At 40.6% G+C, this 20,596-nt stretch overlaps 2 protein-coding genes across 3 annotated transcripts in view; both read right to left on the reverse strand.

The window, feature by feature from the left end:
- Positions 1-6,419: 6,419 nt before the first annotated feature.
- On the reverse strand, positions 6,420-7,667 carry LOC308138088 (dickkopf-related protein 1-like; the record flags this gene model as incomplete). Its single annotated transcript, XM_080507042.1, has 4 exons — positions 7,364-7,667; positions 7,100-7,244; positions 6,777-6,911; positions 6,420-6,685 (listed from the first exon to the last, which is right to left on the reverse strand). The coding sequence occupies exons 1-4, from the start codon at positions 7,577-7,579 to the stop codon at positions 6,420-6,422; spliced, it is 762 nt and encodes a 253-aa protein (XP_080363168.1). The 5' UTR covers positions 7,580-7,667.
- Positions 7,668-10,595: 2,928 nt separating this feature from the next.
- The window catches only part of LOC308138499 (cGMP-dependent protein kinase 1), a gene marked incomplete at its 5' end in the record, with an annotated part of 95,273 nt that continues 85,272 nt past the window's right edge, over positions 10,596-20,596 (reverse strand). For both annotated transcript variants that reach the window (XM_080507630.1, XM_080507629.1), the window contains 10 exons: positions 10,596-12,440; positions 12,530-12,596; positions 12,685-12,747; positions 12,842-12,964; positions 13,098-13,261; positions 13,444-13,585; positions 13,962-14,051; positions 15,147-15,286; positions 15,417-15,513; positions 20,385-20,459. In XM_080507630.1, the coding sequence (XP_080363756.1) occupies positions 12,342-12,440; positions 12,530-12,596; positions 12,685-12,747; positions 12,842-12,964; positions 13,098-13,261; positions 13,444-13,585; positions 13,962-14,051; positions 15,147-15,286; positions 15,417-15,513; positions 20,385-20,459 (1,060 nt within the window). In that variant the 3' untranslated portion in view covers positions 10,596-12,341. The remainder of the gene's footprint in view (positions 12,441-12,529; positions 12,597-12,684; positions 12,748-12,841; positions 12,965-13,097; positions 13,262-13,443; positions 13,586-13,961; positions 14,052-15,146; positions 15,287-15,416; positions 15,514-20,384; positions 20,460-20,596) is intronic.

Here is a 20,596-nt window from a genome sequence, read left to right on the forward strand (position 1 = left end):
TGACTTCATCAGAGACAGACCTGAGACCACAGCAGGGATACCAAGAGCAGATGGAAGAAACACCAGGATGAATCAAACCCCTCATCTATTAGTCACCTCCGGCAAGCAAACCTATAGTGTCAGAGCTCGGTCCCCAAAGCTGCAGTTTGAGACCAGCATGTCTCTGTAGACACATGAACAAAATTACATCCTCATCTCTGTCATTTGAAATGAGAAAATTGTTACCAAAGAAATATGTTCAGAGGAAACAAGCTGATCAGCTTGTATATCTTATGTATTAATACAAAGAGAGCTAGCATGGCAAAAGCACTTCACAAGTAAAATCCAGATAGTTTCACAGGAGTGGAATTGATCCTCAAATCTGATTCCCTTTAAGAAAGCACAGGCCAGTTTTAGAAATCGTCAAACTGTGAAATGGTAGCTCTGAGGTAAAAAGCTGGAAAAGGGCATGTTTAACCTGTCTTAACATAAATAAGAAGCACAAAAACCTAAGCTGTCACTCTTTGAGGTGAAAAGTATGCCCACAAAATTATTTAATCTGGTTTTTAAAAAGAAAAAAATGCTTTTACGATATCACTTGCCACAAGAAAATGTAATAAATGGGTTGTCACTGATGAATGCCCTTACAACAGCATGCTTGGTAACCAGTGCTCGAAAAATAACTGCACATAAATGATGACAAATAAACACATTCTTGAAATGCTTCCATCTTATAACACTCCATGTTTATCCCTGTGTGTTTATCGGAATGAATGAATGAATGAATGAATGAATGAATGAATGAATGAATGAATGAATGAATGAATGAATGAATTAAACTTTATTTTGAACATGCAATTATATCAAAAATGAAAGAAAGAAAAGAGAAACATTTACATTTCAATTTGTAAAACGAACAAATTAAAAACAAGAAAACAATGAAACAACACATCCCATTTGATCCACATTTGTATGTCAAAAAGGAGTAGGAAGAAGTAAAAAAACATACTAATTCTTACCCCTCAATTCAATACCGATTCTTGGGCTTCCTCCTGCAATCCAAAGTTATCCAATCACCCTGTTGATGAAAATACCACCTGTCCAATCTGTAATGTGATTTTTTTACTGCTGCCAGCTGAGCCCCCACAGACCTGAATTAAAGGAAGCGGGTATCCAAAGGAATCAGAAGTCCCCAGGACCATCAGTTTCGAAAACTTCACTTCTTGGAATTGAAAAGGTTTTTGTTCCCATTGCTCCACCACAACCTGAAATAGTACTTAGTATTCAGAAAGTCAGAGGACTTAAGTAATGCAATGTATACAGGAGAAACAATCATATTAATACTCAAAAGATTGACATCTTCTCTTGACAGACTGTAACATGGAGGTGGTTCAACTTGTGCTGTTTTTCTTGACGATGTAAACTAGTTCATTAAGATCCCATAGGAAAGGGAGGACCTCAGCATCTGTGGTCCTCCCTTTGACCAAAGCACAATGGATTACTTGCTATGAGCAAGATTATTTCAGATGGCATGGAATATCATGTGTTTCATTGTTGTCCAATATACACCTCACAAATTTTATTTAACCCTTGGAAAGACTTGGTCAGATGATTATAGTTTGCGGTTGCATGTGGTCACCCACAACGACTATTGTGTTTTTCACTCTAGCATTCAAGTTGAAGTTGACCCATTTCCACATCTGACCTCAATACTGTAAACATCATTCTTTTATTATGAAATGTGGTGACTTTTGCTTAAATTAGCCTAAAATACAAAAAAACAAGACAAAACAATGCTACACATTTTTACATCCTGCGTTTGCACCCAATTTGCCCCATATCTATTTAGAAGTATTTAGATCCACCGGTGCCAGTCAAATCAAGTCAAATTCTGTTTTTAGGTCAACTTGAATGTGCAAAACTCTCCAGGGATGCGTGTGTATTTTTTCTTGGGTTGCATTAACAGAGTTCAAATGAAGGTGGGAACGTTTATTGCAGGGGTGTGTAAACTCGGTCCTGAAGGGCCGGTGGCCTGCATGTTTTAGTTCTCTCCCTGCTTCAGCATACCTGAATCTAAATAGTTTGTCATCACCAAAGTTGTGAAAAAGCCCAAGAACGAGCCCTTCATTGCAATCAGGTGTGGGAGAGAGCAAAACCCTACAGGCCACCGGCCCTCCAGGACGGAGCTGGGACACCCCGGGTTTATTGTGTTCCCACCCAATGGAACCAAATCCCCCAAATTTCTCTGTGTGAATGTGAGCATTCAATATCTCTGTTCACACCTCAAATTTATTTTTTGTGAAGTATCTCTGCTTTCTCGACAAATTTTAAACCCTTCAATTCAAAATTAATGTGAAAACCAACCCAACAGTGAAGAGAAAATAAGGTACTCTACCAACACACAGTGAGAACTGGAATGTAATATGAAACTAATCGAAGTACAACGCGTCATCAGTTCACTATGAAAAGCCTTGTTTCCCCTCTTGTGTTGACATCACCCTGGAGTTAAGTCAGAGGAGCAAACCTGTTCTCCACCTGCTTTCACACACTCAACACATTGTGCTCAAAGAGTTGTCTTTTGTTTAATTATTATTTCCCAAGGACAGGGAGATTTCCCCGTATTGCTCAATCAAGCAGATTGTCATCACACACAGATGAATAGTGAGCATTGTGTTCCTCTTCCATAAAGTGATCATTGCCAGCACCCAGGACTTTGACCCGTAAAAGTGTGTTTACATAAGCACTTGGTTTTTGATCCGAATATTCATTCCAGGAGTATGCCATCTCTTTCATCTGACGAAATAGCATACGTAGCCTCTGTGTACTTTAGCCTTGTTTCTTCGTTTCTTTACCCTTTCATCTCTGACGATCCTCTCATGAGTTTGTTAACTCAGGGATGTCTGTCAAGGGTGTTTGGCAGGAGTGTGTTAGAATAACAATTGCAGATACACTCGGCACTCAGGCAGATAAAAGCTTTATTGTATCTCCAAGATTGTGAAGCGAGATTGCACATTTTAAGACATTGGTATAAACAAATTCCTGGGTTTTATTGCCCATTAAATGTTATTACGATGAAGTTGAACTTGTACAATATCTTACCAGCCCGATCCCAATCTGGTTTGTTTGGATTTTGCAAATAAAATACACTCAAATAGCACAGCCGAATGAACACACGCAGACTATGCAAGTGGATACCAAGATTTTCGCAAACTGTAGCATACATGTGTGTTGTCGAGATAACTGTCCACTGTGGTTACATGTTTCCAGTTTTTGGAAGTGTACAGTAGCATGAAAATGCATGCCAGTGGAAGTGCTGATTCATTCTTGTGGTATGACAACACTAACTGTTGTTGGTTGGGATGCCGCTGTGTGGGCGAGTGTGCTTTTACTCCGAGCGCCTCACACCCCGAGATTCACCCCTGTAAGGGTGTGTGACTGCGTGTGTGCATGCGCCAGATGTGAAAAAAAGCTGTCAGGGTGGCATGTGGGGACCTGACTGCACCGTGGTGCCGTTGTTGTCGTCATTGTTGTTTCTCTGGCGTCCACTAAATGTACAGAGCGACGTGTGGAAGGCACGCACACACACAACCTGGCCTTATTTGTGCTTGGGCACATGCCTGTGGCCGGTGTTAGCCTGTGGTTGGTGGAATGATGACAGACTCTCTCTCTCTCTCTGTCTCTCTGTCTCTCTCTCTCTCTCTCTCTCTCTCTCTCTCTCTCTCTCTCTCTCTCGCTCGCGCTTATGTGCACGCACAGATTCCAGGACCCCCACAAACATGACTTGGCTGTACTTGCTTGGTATATTGTGCTGCTGCTGACAATGCTCCCATTACTCTTAATTACCCTGAGGAATGGACACTAAATTGTTTAAATGGAGAGTGTGTCTCTCTGAATGTCTGCCTGCCTTGTGTTTAACGTGCCTTTTCTCAACCACGGTGATAGAAATATTCAGATTGTTTACTTCAGTAAAAATAGCAATACCACAATGTAAAAATACTCCATTAAACCAAAATGCATGCAGGCAATTCTGATATAACTGGCTAAATTATGAAATATTATCTGGTATGAAGAGTATTATAATGATTTACAGGCTGAAAGGTACCTGGCAAAGTTATACTGTATTATTTTGATAGTATTGTGCAATTATTTCTGAAGACAAATTGTGCTTCAAAATGTAAAAAAATAAAACTCATGTTATCATTTTCCCAGGCTGTTTAAAAAGGGGCAATTAAGTATGGTTTTACTGCATACTTTAGAAACCTTCTTTTCTCATCAAAGTCAAAGTTAACCCTTTGGATTCTGTCTGAGTGTGTTCTGACACTGCTAAGGTGATTTTTCTATGATCACATCCATAGTCTGTACTACGAGTAGACATTATACAGCCAAACAAACAATATGGACCTCACTAGTGAGAACTGAAGACAGTTTCAATCTGTTTAAAGTGGTGCAATTTTATGTTCCACGATTCAGGAACATAAAAATTAAAACAATGGTATCCAATTTAGTGGTGAATAATCAGTAATGCAAATTAAAAACTTGTACCAATTACAATGACATAGTCGAGGAAATGAGCTTCAGGATACAGCAGGCCATGAATTGTGTTTTGTGTTGAATTCTCTGTCAGGTTGATTGTGTCTATCTATGTTTGATTTTGTTGATTGTGAAGTGTATTGTGTAGTTACACATCGGTTCCTCCACTTTGCAAGTTGTTTCCTTGTTATCTTGATCCAGGGAATATAAAGGCATACACATCAGAAGAGCCCTTTGTGTTACTGTTCTTTGCTATTATTTCAACCACTCATCTTCAATGACAAACTTCAAACTAATGTCGTTGAATGTAAACAGATGAAGAGGTTATTCCACTTGGTCAGATATCAAGAGGGTCTCGTGCTTCTTTTGAACTGACAAGAGTATCAGGCAAAAAGTACAGTAATTTTCTCAACATCTTCTAATTTAAATAGGCCTAATTATAGGCACCAAGGTGTATTTGAGTGGATTCATTGCCTACATATTAGAGCACATCCATTGCTCAACAGCCAGGAAGCGGGATGTGCTGTGCAATTGGAGAGAGACAGAGATCCCAGATCCTTTTTTTGGGGGGGGGGGATTGCGTCACAAAAAGTGCTGTGGTGCACCTCATTTCATGAAGCTGTGTGTAGATTGAGTAAGATGAAGTAATTAGAGGCTTTAGCTTGGGCAGCTAGCTATCTTCTCTGCTGTACATAAAGGCAGGGAAGTTATAATTAGAAACTAGCCAACACCAAAGCTTTAGGTGGCAAACATGTGCCAGGATATATGTTATTACCTCTTTGCTGTTATCATTTGATATGGCCATATCCTATCCTGTTTTTAAAGTTGATCTAATGACATGACTTTGCTTGACCAATACTGCATTCACATAACAGGATGTGGCCTGGTAAAGCTGTAGTAATGATTAATGAAGTTTTATTTGTTTTGTCTTGTTATTGTATGTTTGTCCCTCCATAAAGTAGAGTTGTGTGTGTTTGGGAAGCGTAACTGGGTCAAACATTAAAACCATCCACTCACCCCAATCACTGATTTATGTGAAACTGGAGTATTAAAGTTAAAATGTTCAAACAACTCTTACTTTAAAAAATAACTTCCTTTGCTGTTGATTTTGCATGAGATGTTTTTTGCCAGTGACAAAATGTGTTTGGACCACAAAACTATATAAGAGTAATACCATTTAGCCTAGCTTGAGGTAAACCTTGTTTTATGATAGTAAATTTGAAAAAAATGACAGTGCAGAAAGAAGGACTGTGATTACATTTAATAAAACAAATATATTTTACATTTTCTTATAAAACAATATACATGCAGCACCATGTCTGTATAATACTGGTGTTGACAATCTGTTAAGTGCCACCTCCAGGATATTTACAATGCAGTAATTTACTGCAATAAACGCGGCTTGAAGTTCCATAAAAAGAAACAAAACAGCTCTGCCATTACTGACAACGTGAATCGATCTGTCCAATACTTCTGACATGTCACTTCTAAACTTCCGACTCTCCATCTGTTGATGGGGAATTGGATCAGTCCATCTTGCACAGTTGTATCCCTCTGGGTGTATCACCTTTCCAGGAATCTTGTCTATCCTTCCGGGCGATGCGTTTGTGTCAGCAACTTTGGCAGGAAGGAATGTCTTAGGTGTTGGGCATTTATCTGTGTGTGTGTGTGTGTGTGTGTGTGTGTGTGTGTGTGTGTGTGTGTGTGTGTGTGTGTGTGTGTGTGTGTGTGTGTGTGTGTGTGTGTGTGTGTGTGTGTGTGTGTGTGTGTGTGTGTGTGTGTGTGTCAGCATCCATGGTGCATGCAGGGCTGAAGTGTTTGTCAGTGTCTGTGACTGATTTATGGGTCTGCGGGGTATGTGAGCCTGTGTGCTCAGGAGTTTGTGTCTGTTTGTTGTCCATGCGTTTGTGTCAGCGTCTCTGACAGGTGTGTAGGTTCCGGGCTGCAGTCCTGCTGATGCTGTGATCTCGCTCTCCCTTCTCCGGTCGACAGGTCAGCCCCTCACCACAGTCACAGCGCTGGAACAGCTCCAAGCCATGGTTGCCTTTCCTGCGGTGGCGTGTACACACCTGGCCCTCTGTCAGCACAGGCTTACAGATGCGAGACCAGAAGTGTCTGGCGCAGCACAACCCATCTGAGCAGTCTGCAGATCTCAAGCAAGTGTCTCCCTCTTGTCCTGGAGAAAGGAGAGGAGGGATGACATGTAAATAACTCACATGAAACAGACCTTTATTGATGGCTGCTTAGTTCTACACAGAGACACTCACCTTTGACAGCATTAGGGTGATGGCCCTGGACAATGGAAGGCTTCTTGCCATGGTGCTCAGTGGTATGATTGTGTTTGTGCCCACCAGTGGTGATGGATGGCTCAGTGACAACCATGTCATTTGCATGGCAAACCCCTGCGAAGGTCATAGAGCAAAAGAAGAGTGCATTTAGGGTCTGTATTAAACACAATTATATATCAATTGGAGATTAATGGGCAACACAAGACAATGAGACATGCAGGATGATGGTCTGCTTCAAGAATATCAACAACCTTGTAATTATAACTGTCAGTAATTATTTTAAGTGAGATGTATCTGCTCACCGTTGCTGCAGCGGTTTCCTGCACAACACATGGAGTCCCTTGTGCAACGCTTCCGGCTTTTACGGCACGGCAGACAGGCGCCTCGAGCATCGTTGCAGAATTCATCACCTCCGCAGTCTTCGTCAGCCGTGCAAACACCTGACTGCTGAAATAACAACAAAAACAAAAGCAGCGTGTCACAAAATGTAGTGTTGTTGTAAATATGACACGAACTTTCGCCGTTACGCACCGACATCACTTTTACGCACGGAGGAGTTAACTTACCTGCAAGGTGTCCTGCGGTAATTTCTGCCCAAAACTACCGGGAGGTGATGTGCGCGGACTTGGACTGACAAGGTCGATGCCTTTGCCAGCAGGAGCACCGGGTAAGTTTTTGATAGCGTTGGAATTCATAAGAGCAGCGCCCGCGTAAACCTCCCCAAGGTATCCAAACAGCGTGAGATACACAGCCAAGAAGCGGCGCGCTGACGGCATCTTCATGATTCACCTCGTTTGAATCCACCAGCAAACACACGCGCACACAAAAAGATAAAATGAAATTAAACAAAATCCTTTTTGCTGGGTAAAATAACTGAGTGACAAAGTCCAAAAGCGGCCTCAGATCCTGAATCCCAAAGTTTCCAGAGAGTTTCAGTACGATGCTTGGAAGTCTCCTGACTCTCAGTCCTGGGATGATCTCTTTATACATGTGGACCTGTTTGTCTTCCCGCCCCTCGCTGTGCACAACAAAGGCGGAGGGGTGGAATTTCAAACAGAGCCCCACTGTACGGAAATGGCCTCCATTCTCCATGCACAGGAGACTTGGTTTCACAGTGTTTGTGTAATGGTAATGACCTGCGAAGTCGTTCTGAATGCGCATCACTTACAGGCGCACACTGGAAATAAAGTGAACTCACAGTCAGCGCTTTATCTAAAAGTATCCATTTATTGAACATATAAATATGAAATGTTCTTTCGCTCGTTCTCATTTCACAATATGACAGGAGCAATTAACAAAGTTTGTCACTATTGAGATTTAATTAAAATACAAACAAACAAAAAAGAAAAAACATTACAAATATCGCTAAACCATTGCCAGGAAGTTTTATTATAAGATTCTGTAAAACCAATGGTAAACAGAAGAAGCATTTGTGATTTGATGAATTATTGGAACAATTTCATTTCTTCACAAAACGTGATCATTAGTTTATATTGTGTTTGATTGTGACAACTTTTCCGAAGTTTTTTTTAACTTTTGACATTGTGGGGGTTTGCACGTTACTTTTTCATACCTGCATGTCTTTGTAAAGGCTGCTTGGTTATTCCCTTTTCTTTGACATTCAAGCCACTGCCCTTTGGCTGTGTGAAGACCCCGATTGAAGTTCTCTGCGTCGATTAACTACTTCATTTGATCCTTCTGATTGCAAAGGGGGCAATTATCCTCCAAAGTGTGCTTGATTACACCGGCGGACATCAATGTGTAGGATATGCAGACCATTAGGAGTTGTGAAAAGTTTACTGAATTAATGGACTTCCGTGGAGAGGCCTTTCAGGGCTGACTGGCACTTCGAGATTAAAGGAGACTCTGATGTGTCCTGCTCTCTGACCCTGCTGGCTCCACCGCTGCAAGAAATGCGCACCCTAAGGGATGTGTTTATTCAGCAGTGTTCACATAATCTCAAATGTGTATTCTACCTAAATCTTCAAACCAAGGTTTGTCATTTTGTTTTAAGCCTTTAAGCAAACTTTAAACACCTTTCAACACATTTCCTAGGGATTTTCAGTGATTCATTCTAATGTCAAGCAGGATGCTCATGGAAACTATTGACACGAACTTTCGTATGAAATGCATTCCCCTCGCCTGAGTTGTCAGTTTTTATAACAGTTCGCGAGTCAGTTCGCTTTTTGGAGTCCGTCTGAGTTCATTATTTCCCTTGTTTGTTTGTGCAGGCACTTTTTGGAGCGCGCAGACAAGCTCACAGGTGCTGAAGTGTGAGCTGGAAATGAGCAATTCATTCCTTACGAAGATGGCTTGGCACTTGGACGTCATCTGCTGGTCGCACAGCCACTGTTTGACTGTGCGCGTGCATGTGCATGCGTGTGTGTGTGTGTGTGTGTGTGTGTGTGTGTGTGTGTGTGTGTGTGTGTGTGTGTGTGTGTGTGTGTGTGTGCGTGCGTGTTTGGGCGCGCGCGCAGAAGATGCGCATCGTACATATACCTGACAAACACACATGGCACTTTGTGCGTAACAATTGCTGCATATCTTTTGAAGTAGAGCTTTTATCTCCACTTTACTAAATGTCAGTGCTGGTAAGGTGAGCTCCTTTGATGCACATTGATCCCCTTTGATCTTGACAAAGTGTCACCCTGTTGTTATAGCTGAAGCCATTTCCCTGCCCCCCCCCAAACAGATTTGTTGTGCGAAAAACACGGAGACCAGAGAAGCTGAATCATCTACACTTACTGCTAAGTGGATGACATTAACTCGTCGGGTGATTATTAGACATCCGGCAATCTAAGCCAGTTCAGATCAAACTGGGCACTTGGGTAAATACATTTGACTTACCTGTAGCGCGCTCCAGTGGCAGACACTACAAACTGCAAAAATCTGCCCTACACAAGCTTGCCATCAACAATCCCCAGGTTGTTCCAAATAACTAAGAGACAAGCACGACTCAAAATTATGTTTTTACTCTATAATTTTAAAAATCTTACACGTGGCACTCTGCAAAATGAATTTACAGCAGAAAAAACAACATAACACAAGGCAGATATCAGAAGGCAGTCAATACAAATCATAACCAGTGGTTTGGGAAATGGTGACATACGTAAGGCTTATTGACAAACATGTTCTGCCCTCAACACAGTAAAATACTTAGTGTATATCTACAGAATTCATATTTTTTTTCTCATGTTTAGGTCCATGTCAACAAATTTGTATAATTCAAAAGTAAGAATGTCAATTTGCTCAATTATCTGGGATGAAGTATGACTGTTGAGCTTGAAATAAACTGAAATGAGAATTTGATTCATTATGCCTTGTGAGTGATGCTATCATACCATTTAAGATTGTCAACAGTGGTAAACATGAATATTGTTTCCATATTTTCGAAATGTTCAAAACTGCAATTCATTCTTGCCATCTCTGGATGCTTGGCTCATGATGATAGATGGATGAATGGATGGATGGATGGATAGATGGATGGTCTCTGAGCTATGATCAGTGCTTCCTGCTGTTTTATATCAGGCTGGAGGTGAGATCAGATATTAAGAGAAAGGCAGGTCATTGCAGCCATATCAGGTCTCCAAAATTCAGTCGACTGGTAATAAGATAAATAAGATTTTACCGTGAGATAAATCAAAGGCATACACAATACATTTTACTTCATATACACTTCTGTTTGCCATCAAATGACTTCGAAATTATCTCTCCAAGGTGATTAATGTATTTATTAGATATAACAAAGGGTGAAAAGCAGCCGTCTAAGAGGACACAAGTTTCTGAGGTGTATATGTGTTCATGCAGCATTTGAAAAGGTCTCATGATGTTGAATTTGTATGCCATTGACTTAAGGCACTTACATTCCACTTGACTTTATGGTCTGATTTTTGGATGTGGGAGGTGATGGTTTAGACATCGTAGCGCTAGTGGTCAAAGTTTTTCACAAAATATAGATTTTTTGTTTTTTTTGTCTCCTGTTTGTCTCTGGAAAAAATATCTAAAAATTTCCACATGGTGTTATGGTTAGGTGGTAGATCATGCAAATGCGATTGAATCCAGCTCCCAAAAAAGAGAACGGTGAATTTTACATGGAGGAAGTTAAACTTGTTGAAAATCCTCGAGAACAACCACCGACCACAATGCAACAAGGTGTCAAGCGATACCGAACTAGTCTTCACTCGAGTACAAAAAAACTTACACGAGTCTCCAATTGTCTAAAGAATGACGTCAAGTACGGTACAAAGTAATCAAGCACAAAAAAAAAAAAATCACAATACATAAACAATAACCAGTACTGTCATCGCAACATCGCTTATTACAATTTATCAACAGCACCAAGTACATTGAAACCAGGTTCACAGTAATGTCAGAAATATACAGGAGTGAACAGAGGACGTCTGGTTTGGGTGAGTTGGATGAGGCATTTGGGTTAATTAACAAAAGAAGAATGCAGCAAGAATAGAATTCATAGATGTGAATGAAAGTAAAATACAAAAAAAAAAAACCCAACAACAACAAAAGTAAGTGTGACTTCAAATGAAGGTTAAAATAAGCTTTAAATAACAGCTGATTTTCTCAGTTTATGGTCGTAAGTGCATAATGACACATTGCTTCATGGGAGTATTAGCTGACATTTCATGTGTGCCGGTGTGTGATTCAATAAATTTTGAAGCAGGGCACTTTAAGAGTCACTCTTTCCACTGACTGCACAGTCTTTGTGCTTTTGAAGGTAGATTCATCTCACTTAACGTGTACTCAGTATTTGACTTTAGCCTAGCTGTGTTCACTTCGAATTGTTTTCAATAATGTAACTCGTAAAATCAAATACTACGTACTGTACATACTGTATCCCATATGCATGTTAAACAGGAGGAGGATCTGTGACATTCAGGGTAGTCTTGAGCACTTGATGTCAGTTTTACTTGCAAACTGAAGATTTCTGGAAAGTATCACAGATAGCAGCGATCTGCTGCTTGTTCCAAACCTACGGCACAACTGCAGTAAGATTGTAATTTTTCCTAAAGTCCACCAAATATATCACTTATATTGCAGAGAAACAAACTGAGACAAAAAAAGATATCGTTTGTCTTCTTCCACACTTTTTGGGCATTTTCCCCACACACTCTTAATTTACCTCGGATCAAAACTTAGACAAGCTTTAAAGCATTCAGCTATTCAATAAACTTCTTCTCTTTTAAGATCAGAGCATGTGTGTGTGTGTATCCCTGCACTTTCTCTGCCTTTTCCTTTAGACCAGAGTGTAAGACAACACTGAAGAAGTGCTACAGCAGTCCCAGTATAAATGCTTGATCCAGAGCCACAGTGAAATAAAGGCATATCGGTGACCCAGAGGGTTTGCCATCCATCCGTTGATCTTCTTTTCTGTATCTTCTCTTTCATATTTAATAGTAACACTAATAGTACATAATTTAATAGTTAGTGTTTTTTTTTTTACTATAGCCATGTTCTCCGAGATGGTCTCCAAGCCATTGGATCCAACAAAAGAAGAGTTTCTTTTGGTTTTAAAGACCGTTGAGCACTTTAAAAATCCACGTCCCAGCCAGAGTTGTCGTCGGGAGGTGGGTCCTCGTTGTCCTCTGGGAAGCTGTCAAAGTTACTTGTGTCAACTGCTGATGTGACCTGGGAAGACAAAGGAACCTCTCGTATAAAGCTGAAACATCTGTCATCACAGCAGCCTTAACTTCAAAACTCAGCGTAAGTGTACTCACATTAGGAATAATGGGAGGCGTCAATGTGCCCTTCTTCAAGCCTTCCCAGTTAAAGCCCTCAAACCATCTATACAAACAAAAACACTATCGTTTTACTGTGATCGAGAATCAAACATCAAACATCAGATAATTAGAAGGAGAATACGTTTTCTTACTTGTGCTTTTGGATGTCTTTGACACCGTTTTTCAAGTTTCCCAGTCTTTCAGAAGGATTATCTCTGCGTAGAAAAACAAAACAAAACATATGATTCAGCATTCAGAGCATTTAAAGAAATTACTGTCAGTTGAACTGCTTGAGGCGTCAAAACTCACCTGCATAGCTTTTTGATTAGGTTGGCAGCATTTTTGGTAATTTTCTTTGGGAATTCAATCATGTCGATGCCTCTCAGGATGATGTTGTAGGTTTTCATAGGATCAGGGCCAGAGAATGGAGGACTACAGAACAGAGGCCAAGATATTTTTTTCAGGGAAACGACTCCAAATAAAACTTTACAAAGTCGCTAATGAGCCAACGCTGGGAATACATGATAAATCACTTTTAAGCAGACATGCTCGGGCTTGTCCGTACCTGCCAGTTAAGAGCTCAAACATGAGGATTCCTAGGGACCAGTAGTCAGCTGAGATGTCGTGGCCTTTGTTCAGGATGATCTCTGGTGCTACATACTCTGGAGTCCCACAGAAAGTCCACGTCTTCTTCCCAAACCCGATTTTCTTGGCAAAGCCAAAATCCACCTGAAGAAAATGAAGCGTTCATGTTCAGAAACGAAAGTCACTGTGTATCTCATTTTAAAGCGTTTCAAAATGAGGAGATAAGTGAAAGTACTGTAGATAGGACTAATTCAACAGAAAACAGGAGGTGTGGTGTTTAAAATGCTTTATTTCAACAATGAACATAAAACATGTTGATTTCTCACCAGTTTAGCATAACCCCTGTGGTCCAGTATAAGGTTCTCTGGTTTAAGGTCTCTGTAGATGATGCCTTTGGAATGCAAGTAAGCGAAAGCCTCCACCACACAGGCTGTGTAGAACCTGGTGGTTGAGTCCTCAAATGAACCCCTGGAAACACAGATTGGATTCAGTACAGATGCACAGCTTCTCAGTTGGTGGAGTGAATCCTTTTCCAAATTCAAGGTTGAGTGGTTCGATCTCCCACCTAATCTTGAAAGTTTGTCAAAGTGTGTTTGGACAAAGCACTGAATTCTAAGTTGCTCTTAATGGAGGTCATGCAACTTGCATAGTGTGTGAGTGGAAAAGGGTCTCATTAAACATGTATGCTCTTTGGTTTATTAGGATTTTTGTGGATCATCTCAAGACTTCAACTTATTTGAACAACACATTCTGAAATCAAAAAAACAAGCATAAAGCACAAGAGTTCTTTTATGAGCTTGTATTTGATGCCAAACTATTTATGAAATGGTGAATCCGAGCTTACCGGTCCCTAAGAATGGTCCATAGTTCTCCTCCTAAACACGCCTCCATCAACATGTAGAGGTACTTGCTGTCCTTGAAGGTTCGATAAAGTCTGAAAGCACAGCGAAGGACAAATTGACACAAACAGTTCTTAATGAAAATGTCAATCTACGATGTACAGTATAAACTAAAAAGAAAGAAAAAAAACCAAGGCTGCTTTTACATTTTTTATTTTCTTTTTTGAAAACCTGACTCATGAATGACATTTCTATTCAGTATGTTTGTATACAAACTTACAAATAGCATTTTCAATATACCATGTCCAAGCCCATATCAGCACAGTGTCATGCTTTACAGCTGGCACTACACTGTCGCTGTTGTCTTGGTCTCGTCTATAAGCTGCCCATCAAACAAGCTGGACCACAATTTCATCCAAGCAAATATGTTTTGGTTTCATCTCACCAAAGAATGTGCTGCCAACACACAGCATGTTTCCTTTTATGTTGTTTGGCAAAGTTGAATCTCACAGTTTTGTGCCTCTTTGTCAGTCAGGATTTTCTTCTTGGACGCAATTGATAGAAGTAATGTCCTTCAAAGCATCAGTGCAGAGTAACCAAAGAACCGTGTTTAAAAAAGGTTTATCCATGGTAATTAAAAGCAAATAGCAAATTATGCATGGCGTCATTCATCAAGGATGACTTGCAAACTATCTGTTATTGGTGGCATGAATTTACTCAAACCACATCACTGCAAGTGAAACTATGTGTTGGCTGATGTTCAGCAGCCTGCTGATACTTGTGAGCTGACTCCTGTCTTTTAAAAACATTTGTGGTGTTAATTGCCTTTCTTAAATAACTATGTTCATGCAATCTACCTTAGTTTAAAAATGTGAGCATAGTTATTTTTTATTGCAGCGCTTGCAGGTAAACTGACGTTGGTTGCACTGAGGTTACAGTTCGAGATGCTCATTCTGAGAGCAGTGTATCTGTGGCTTGAAATAATAAAAGTATTGTGAACAACTGCATGCACAGTTTTGTTGGTTTCAGGCAAAGCAAAATTTAATAAAAGCGAGCTCTGCAAGGACACCAGAGTAAACAAAACCAGGTCATTTTAGCAAGGAAGCAATGATTTACTGTTCTTCCAGCCTTGTGGTGTATACAGTAAATTATTTATACAGCCTTTTAAGGAAGCTGGTCAGGGGGTATACCTAACAATGAAGTCAGAGTGGGCCTCTTGCATGATGAGTTTTTCTGAACGAATGTGCTCCTGCTGTCTTGTGTCGACTATGTGTCGCTTCTTCAGGATCTTCATGGCAAAGGTTTTGTTTTCGTCACTCTTGAGTTGAACCTACAATGGCAAGGAGGGGAAAAAGAAATCACTTGTCTGACTGCACACTGACTCACACAGCTTGTTAGATAACACTTCAAATCACTGTCAGTGATGTGTAATATTCATGAGAGAATGGGAAAGCAAGTACCAGCTCAACACGTCCAAATCCACCGACTCCCAGGGTGTCAATGATGTTGAAGTCGGCTAAGTTGAGATTGAAGAAAAATGCATTTTCTGCTTCATACCTATGGTGCCAGGAAAAGGGAGGAAGAGAAAAAAAAGTGGAAACGGGATTAGGAGATGAGAGGAGGGAAGAAAGAACATTTAATCCACTTTCAACAACTTAAGACAATGTATCCGTCTCTCCTTGAGCTCATTTGTTTGCAAATCTTAGCGGATTTAACCTATAATAATCTATTAGGGATGTTAGTGAGGAAGTGGCACGTATTAATAGGAACACAAGAACAGGATGTGTTTCAGTTTAGTCCGCTGACAAATTACTCTGACCTCCGTTTGATCACAGACTAAGTGTCCCCAGCTTGTCCACATTCTTGATAGGAAAGAACAAAGATTGGATATCTACCACACAAGCTGCTTGCTGCTCATTTGGCTCTGAAGACATGCTTTGGCTCTGCTACTGAATACTTCTACATGCCATTGCTGACCTGCTCATGCTGGCACCGGAGATTGTTTCCACGTGTTCACCTCTTATCCCCAGATACCCCATGTCTTCTCTGGTTATTGTTTGATCCAAACAGAGTTTCATCAGCTCAGTCTCTGGATCAGTGGGCTCAAGACAGATCTGAGGCTGGATAGGCCATTCAGGGTCACTCAGAACAGTCTGCTGCCAGCTGCATGGTACAGCTGCATGTCAACTGCCAGATATTTATGAAAAATCAAAAAGAAAATCCCTAACATAGGAAGACCTGATCAGATAAACTGATTATCTCTCCTCAAGGAGCGGTGGGGAATATGGCAATCTCAATAAAGGTCGATTCAGTATTGTTTGCTTCATGGGCTCTGTTCCCAGGTTGCTTAGAATTGCAAATTTTTTCTTTTCCTTAGTTCATCTTCGGTTATTTAATATGTGGGAAGAAAATTTTAGATCAGCTCAGAGCGAGCCAGAATGATTAAACCTACTCTTTCAGCGGCATGCCAGTGGGAATTGTGGCGGCACGTGTTGGCAGGTTTACTGAGCACGGCATTTCTCAGAAAATCCTCAGGTTGCCAGGACACTCGTCTTTATTTGTGTATATGTAGGCAAGTGAGATTTATAAGTGATCCTTTCATCTTTTTCTCCCCTCCCCTCATTTGGAAACCAGCCCAGAAAACCTACCAAATGATCTCTGCTGAAGAAAAGGACAGCAGAGGAATAAAGTTTGCATTCATCACTGTGTGGGGGGATTATTACTAAGTTCAAGGTGATCAAAAGAGGTGCAAACATTGTGTTTGGAGGGGGCCACAAGACATGCACAAGATGTTTGTATGATGTTTGGATTTTGTTGTGGAGAAGTTAATTATGCTAAGATGTAGAGATGAGATCAGGATCGCTTTCCCAGTAATGGCAATATCTGGCCACAAGATGGCAGCACAGTTCCGTTATAAATAACGTTAGGTGACCAGTATCAAGAAAAATCCAAGCCACTACAAGACCTACAAGAAAATATATATTTTTGCATTAAGGCAGTACCAAAGGAAGAACACTGTGTATTCATTCTGCACAAAAGATGAAGTCATATCTAACTGAAGGAATCTGACAACCTTGAACCATTCCATTTCATAACAATAAATTGTTATGAAAGATTTCCGTTAAGGAAAAACACAATCCATCAATACGTCTCAACCAAGGACTCTGTGGCTCTGTAAGAACTGATGAATGGTGGAGACAATAACTAAAGCAGAAATAAATGAAGATACAGGTTTTTGTTCGGATGAGCGGAAAACGATACTTGTTTGTGGCCCACAGCTGAGGCATGAGATGCTGGAAACCGGAATATGATACTAAGAGTGTTGATCCAGCGAGAGTGGGACCCTACATCCACCTAAAATAGATGTCTGAGCCATGACCTTGAATGAAAACAAACAGAGCTCTGTCGCATCGAACACTGTATCGTAATCCTAGTCAGTAACATAAACCCACGTGTTTGAAGGTCTCGTAGATGACATTGCACTAACATTACTTTATAGTGTGATCTGATGAATGCACGACAAGCGCTGCGATGCACACTGTTCCCGTGCAGGGCAAATAGTCCCCGGTGGCTGAATATCTGTATCAATGAACAGATGAGGTCATGGGGATGACGCAGTCCTCTTGCATCTAAGTGTGTGTGAGCACATAGGTGATTACGTGTGTGTGCGTGTGTATGTGTGTGTGTACTTTGATCCAGTTCTCCTCAGTCTGGGCTGCCTCAAGGGAGCTGAGAGATGAGAAGAAAGCACTTCTGACCTTAAAGCTGACTCTCCTTAAATGCCACTTTTATTTATGAGTAATACCCACTTATTGAATTTCTACATTTGCTCAAAAGAGAAGGGGGAACTCACCGAGTCACACTGGGCCATAATTTCTCATCATTCTTTAGTCATAAAAGGTTGATGTTGTTGGTTTTTTTTCTTTCACTGAATTAGTGATTAACATGAGTGCAATAGTAATATGAAAATGGCAGACTGGAAGGGCAGTTAGAATGATTTCAACACAAAGAGAAGACAATCAAAGCAGCTTGGTGGACGGAACAATTACTTATTTAATTTGAGCACATATATTGGGAAGTTTTTCATTATTTTTTGTGATAAGCAAACTGAGCTCCAGGAAATCACATCTCACAATGTTTGTCTAAAAATAGAAACTTTTGCATATCGGGACTCTACTTTGCTGAGAAAGATCTATATTTATATCACCTACCGACATTTACCTCACCTTCAAATACACAAGATACTAGTTTTTGTGCATGAGGGAATAGTGAAATATATATATTTGCTTTACTGCATGAAGCATGAAGCTCATTCCACAGAGTGGTTCCTGCTTAATGAAAAACAACACGCGCCTACAACACATAACAGGGAGGTAGTCTTTGAAGAAAAGACCTGTCATCCTCACAGAGAGCAGCTGGAGTTTGCTGTATGGTTACAGTACTGCCGAAATGTGCTTATCTGCTGTGACCAATTAGAGATAGTTTCCATCGCTGTGGGATCCTGACTCAGGCTTTCCTCACCATGAAACAAATGTGCTCTGCTGGGCGGGGAGAGGCGGCAAGAGACGACATGGCACACAGCATGGGAAGCTTCCTTTATCAGGGTGAAAAAAGGCTTTGATGAGGCAGATTTGAAGGAGTGGGGGGAATGAGTGTCTCTATTTGGAGGTGAAGTTCTGTTAAGAACAAGGCTGATAATAAGGTTACAAATGATAGTCCTGCTAATGTATAATTTGGACCCATTTGCATGAAATACAACTTGCTTCCCTAAAATCTGAGTGATGGGAAGAATGGGGGGATGGTGGGGGGTGTATCTTCACACCTCATTTGTCTGTCATCAGTCCTGTTGAATGGGCATTATCATCACACACGATAGGCATGAGCTAGTAGAGGCCTGCTAATTCTGTTACCCAATCTTGGGTGAAGTTTGTTTGGTGCACAGCTTTTAGTCAGTCAATCATCAGTCAGTTAAATCTGACGTGGATTCGCTTTCTCTCTTTTTGTAAGTACATTTTTGCTCTAGTACTCTAGGCTTTGCTTGCTCTTGTGGAACTGGTGTTTTTTTTCCTCAATACAGTAATTAAATGTTGAGGTATGAGACGACTAAGCTGTCACTATATGAATAAAACATAACAGAATTTGACCAAGACAACTGAAAAAGCCCATGGAATATGAAAAAAAATCAACGCATTTCATCTGTATACAAGCAGAATGGTTAACCTGACAGAGCTGAATTGAAGGTGGGCTACAGCTTGAGAAATTCTGTTTTCAGAAACATCCTGGACATACATTAACAGATACGATTGTATAACAGATGGGAACACCAGCCCTTAAAAAGGTGACTTGGACTTCTCTATCTTGAAAGTTTTAAGGAGCTGTCTCATCTCATCGTTATTTGCAACAATAACTCTCTCCATGTTGCCATGTATGTAAAAATAGGAGGAATGAAACAGAGCCCACTTAAGAAGACGACAAAAATAACTGCTCAAAAATGAAGTGAGCAGGCTTGATTTAACTCGGTGTACAATAAGAAACCACAAATAAACCTGTGACTTACACAATTTACCATAAACAAATGTATTTATTTTTCATTTATGTAATGTTAAATAAATCCATAATTCCAATACAACAAGATCAATATCTGAGTCACTTTAGGCTTTTGGTCACATCCGGCTACACTCCTCTGAACTCTGATGTGATCTTTGTCCAGCAGTGAAAGCTTATGCCAGGGGCCATTCCCTCTGCTTACATATATATCTCAGTAACTGGTATTGTGTTCCTTTCTTTGGTAACTAAATACCACAGACTTTCAAAAGAGGACTGGCACTCTCAGCAATCAGCCACGAACCCAAAACATTGTCAGAAGTCGAGTCTGCCTTGTGGCCTGTCTCCACTCCCCATCTCTCTCTGTATCTCTACATATCACACAATCTGCACCCTCACCCTCTCGCTGTAATATGTCATTACTGGGCTCTTGTTTCTCCTCACCTTGACTCACGACATAGCACCGAGGTATCAGATTGTGGCATAAGATAAGTGAATGAACCCAAAGATGGACACCTCGCTGCCAAGGTTCCCTGCGCCTTCTGTGGTGCTACTCTCTTGTTTCCATAGACACGATGAATAGAGTACATATTAATTCCTCCAGAAATAGAGGCGAGGGTCATATCCTCTGCTTTCGACTTTGTCACCCGGGTATTGTTTGTTATGTAACAGACCTAAAGGCACAGCTGGCTTGAAGCATACAGATTCATAAAGTACTGACGTGCATAATAATAATATGGTTTGAGCTAATTGAGAGCAAAGATTAATAAAGTACATAAAAAAAGGGGGCCAACAAAATAAATCTGCACCAATGATAAAAAGGTAAGATACATTTGCACATTACTGATTAAAATTAATCCATGCTCAATAAATAGTGGACTTACTTGGCTTTGGCATCAGCATCCTCATGGCCTTTATTGGACACGTCTTCCAAACCCCCGATCAGGTGCTTGAATGAACTGAAACACGGACAGGAAATGTTAAAACAGCGGATGCTTTTATTTCTTTAAGAAAACAAAACGAAACTTGCATGTCTATCTCTGTGCCGTATGTATTGAACAAACAGCTTATGGTTTGAGGGAACGAAGCAGTTTGT

Source organism: Blennius ocellaris (genome assembly GCF_963422515.1).
Source record: "Blennius ocellaris genome assembly, chromosome: 13".
NCBI lineage: Eukaryota > Metazoa > Chordata > Actinopteri > Blenniiformes > Blenniidae > Blennius > Blennius ocellaris.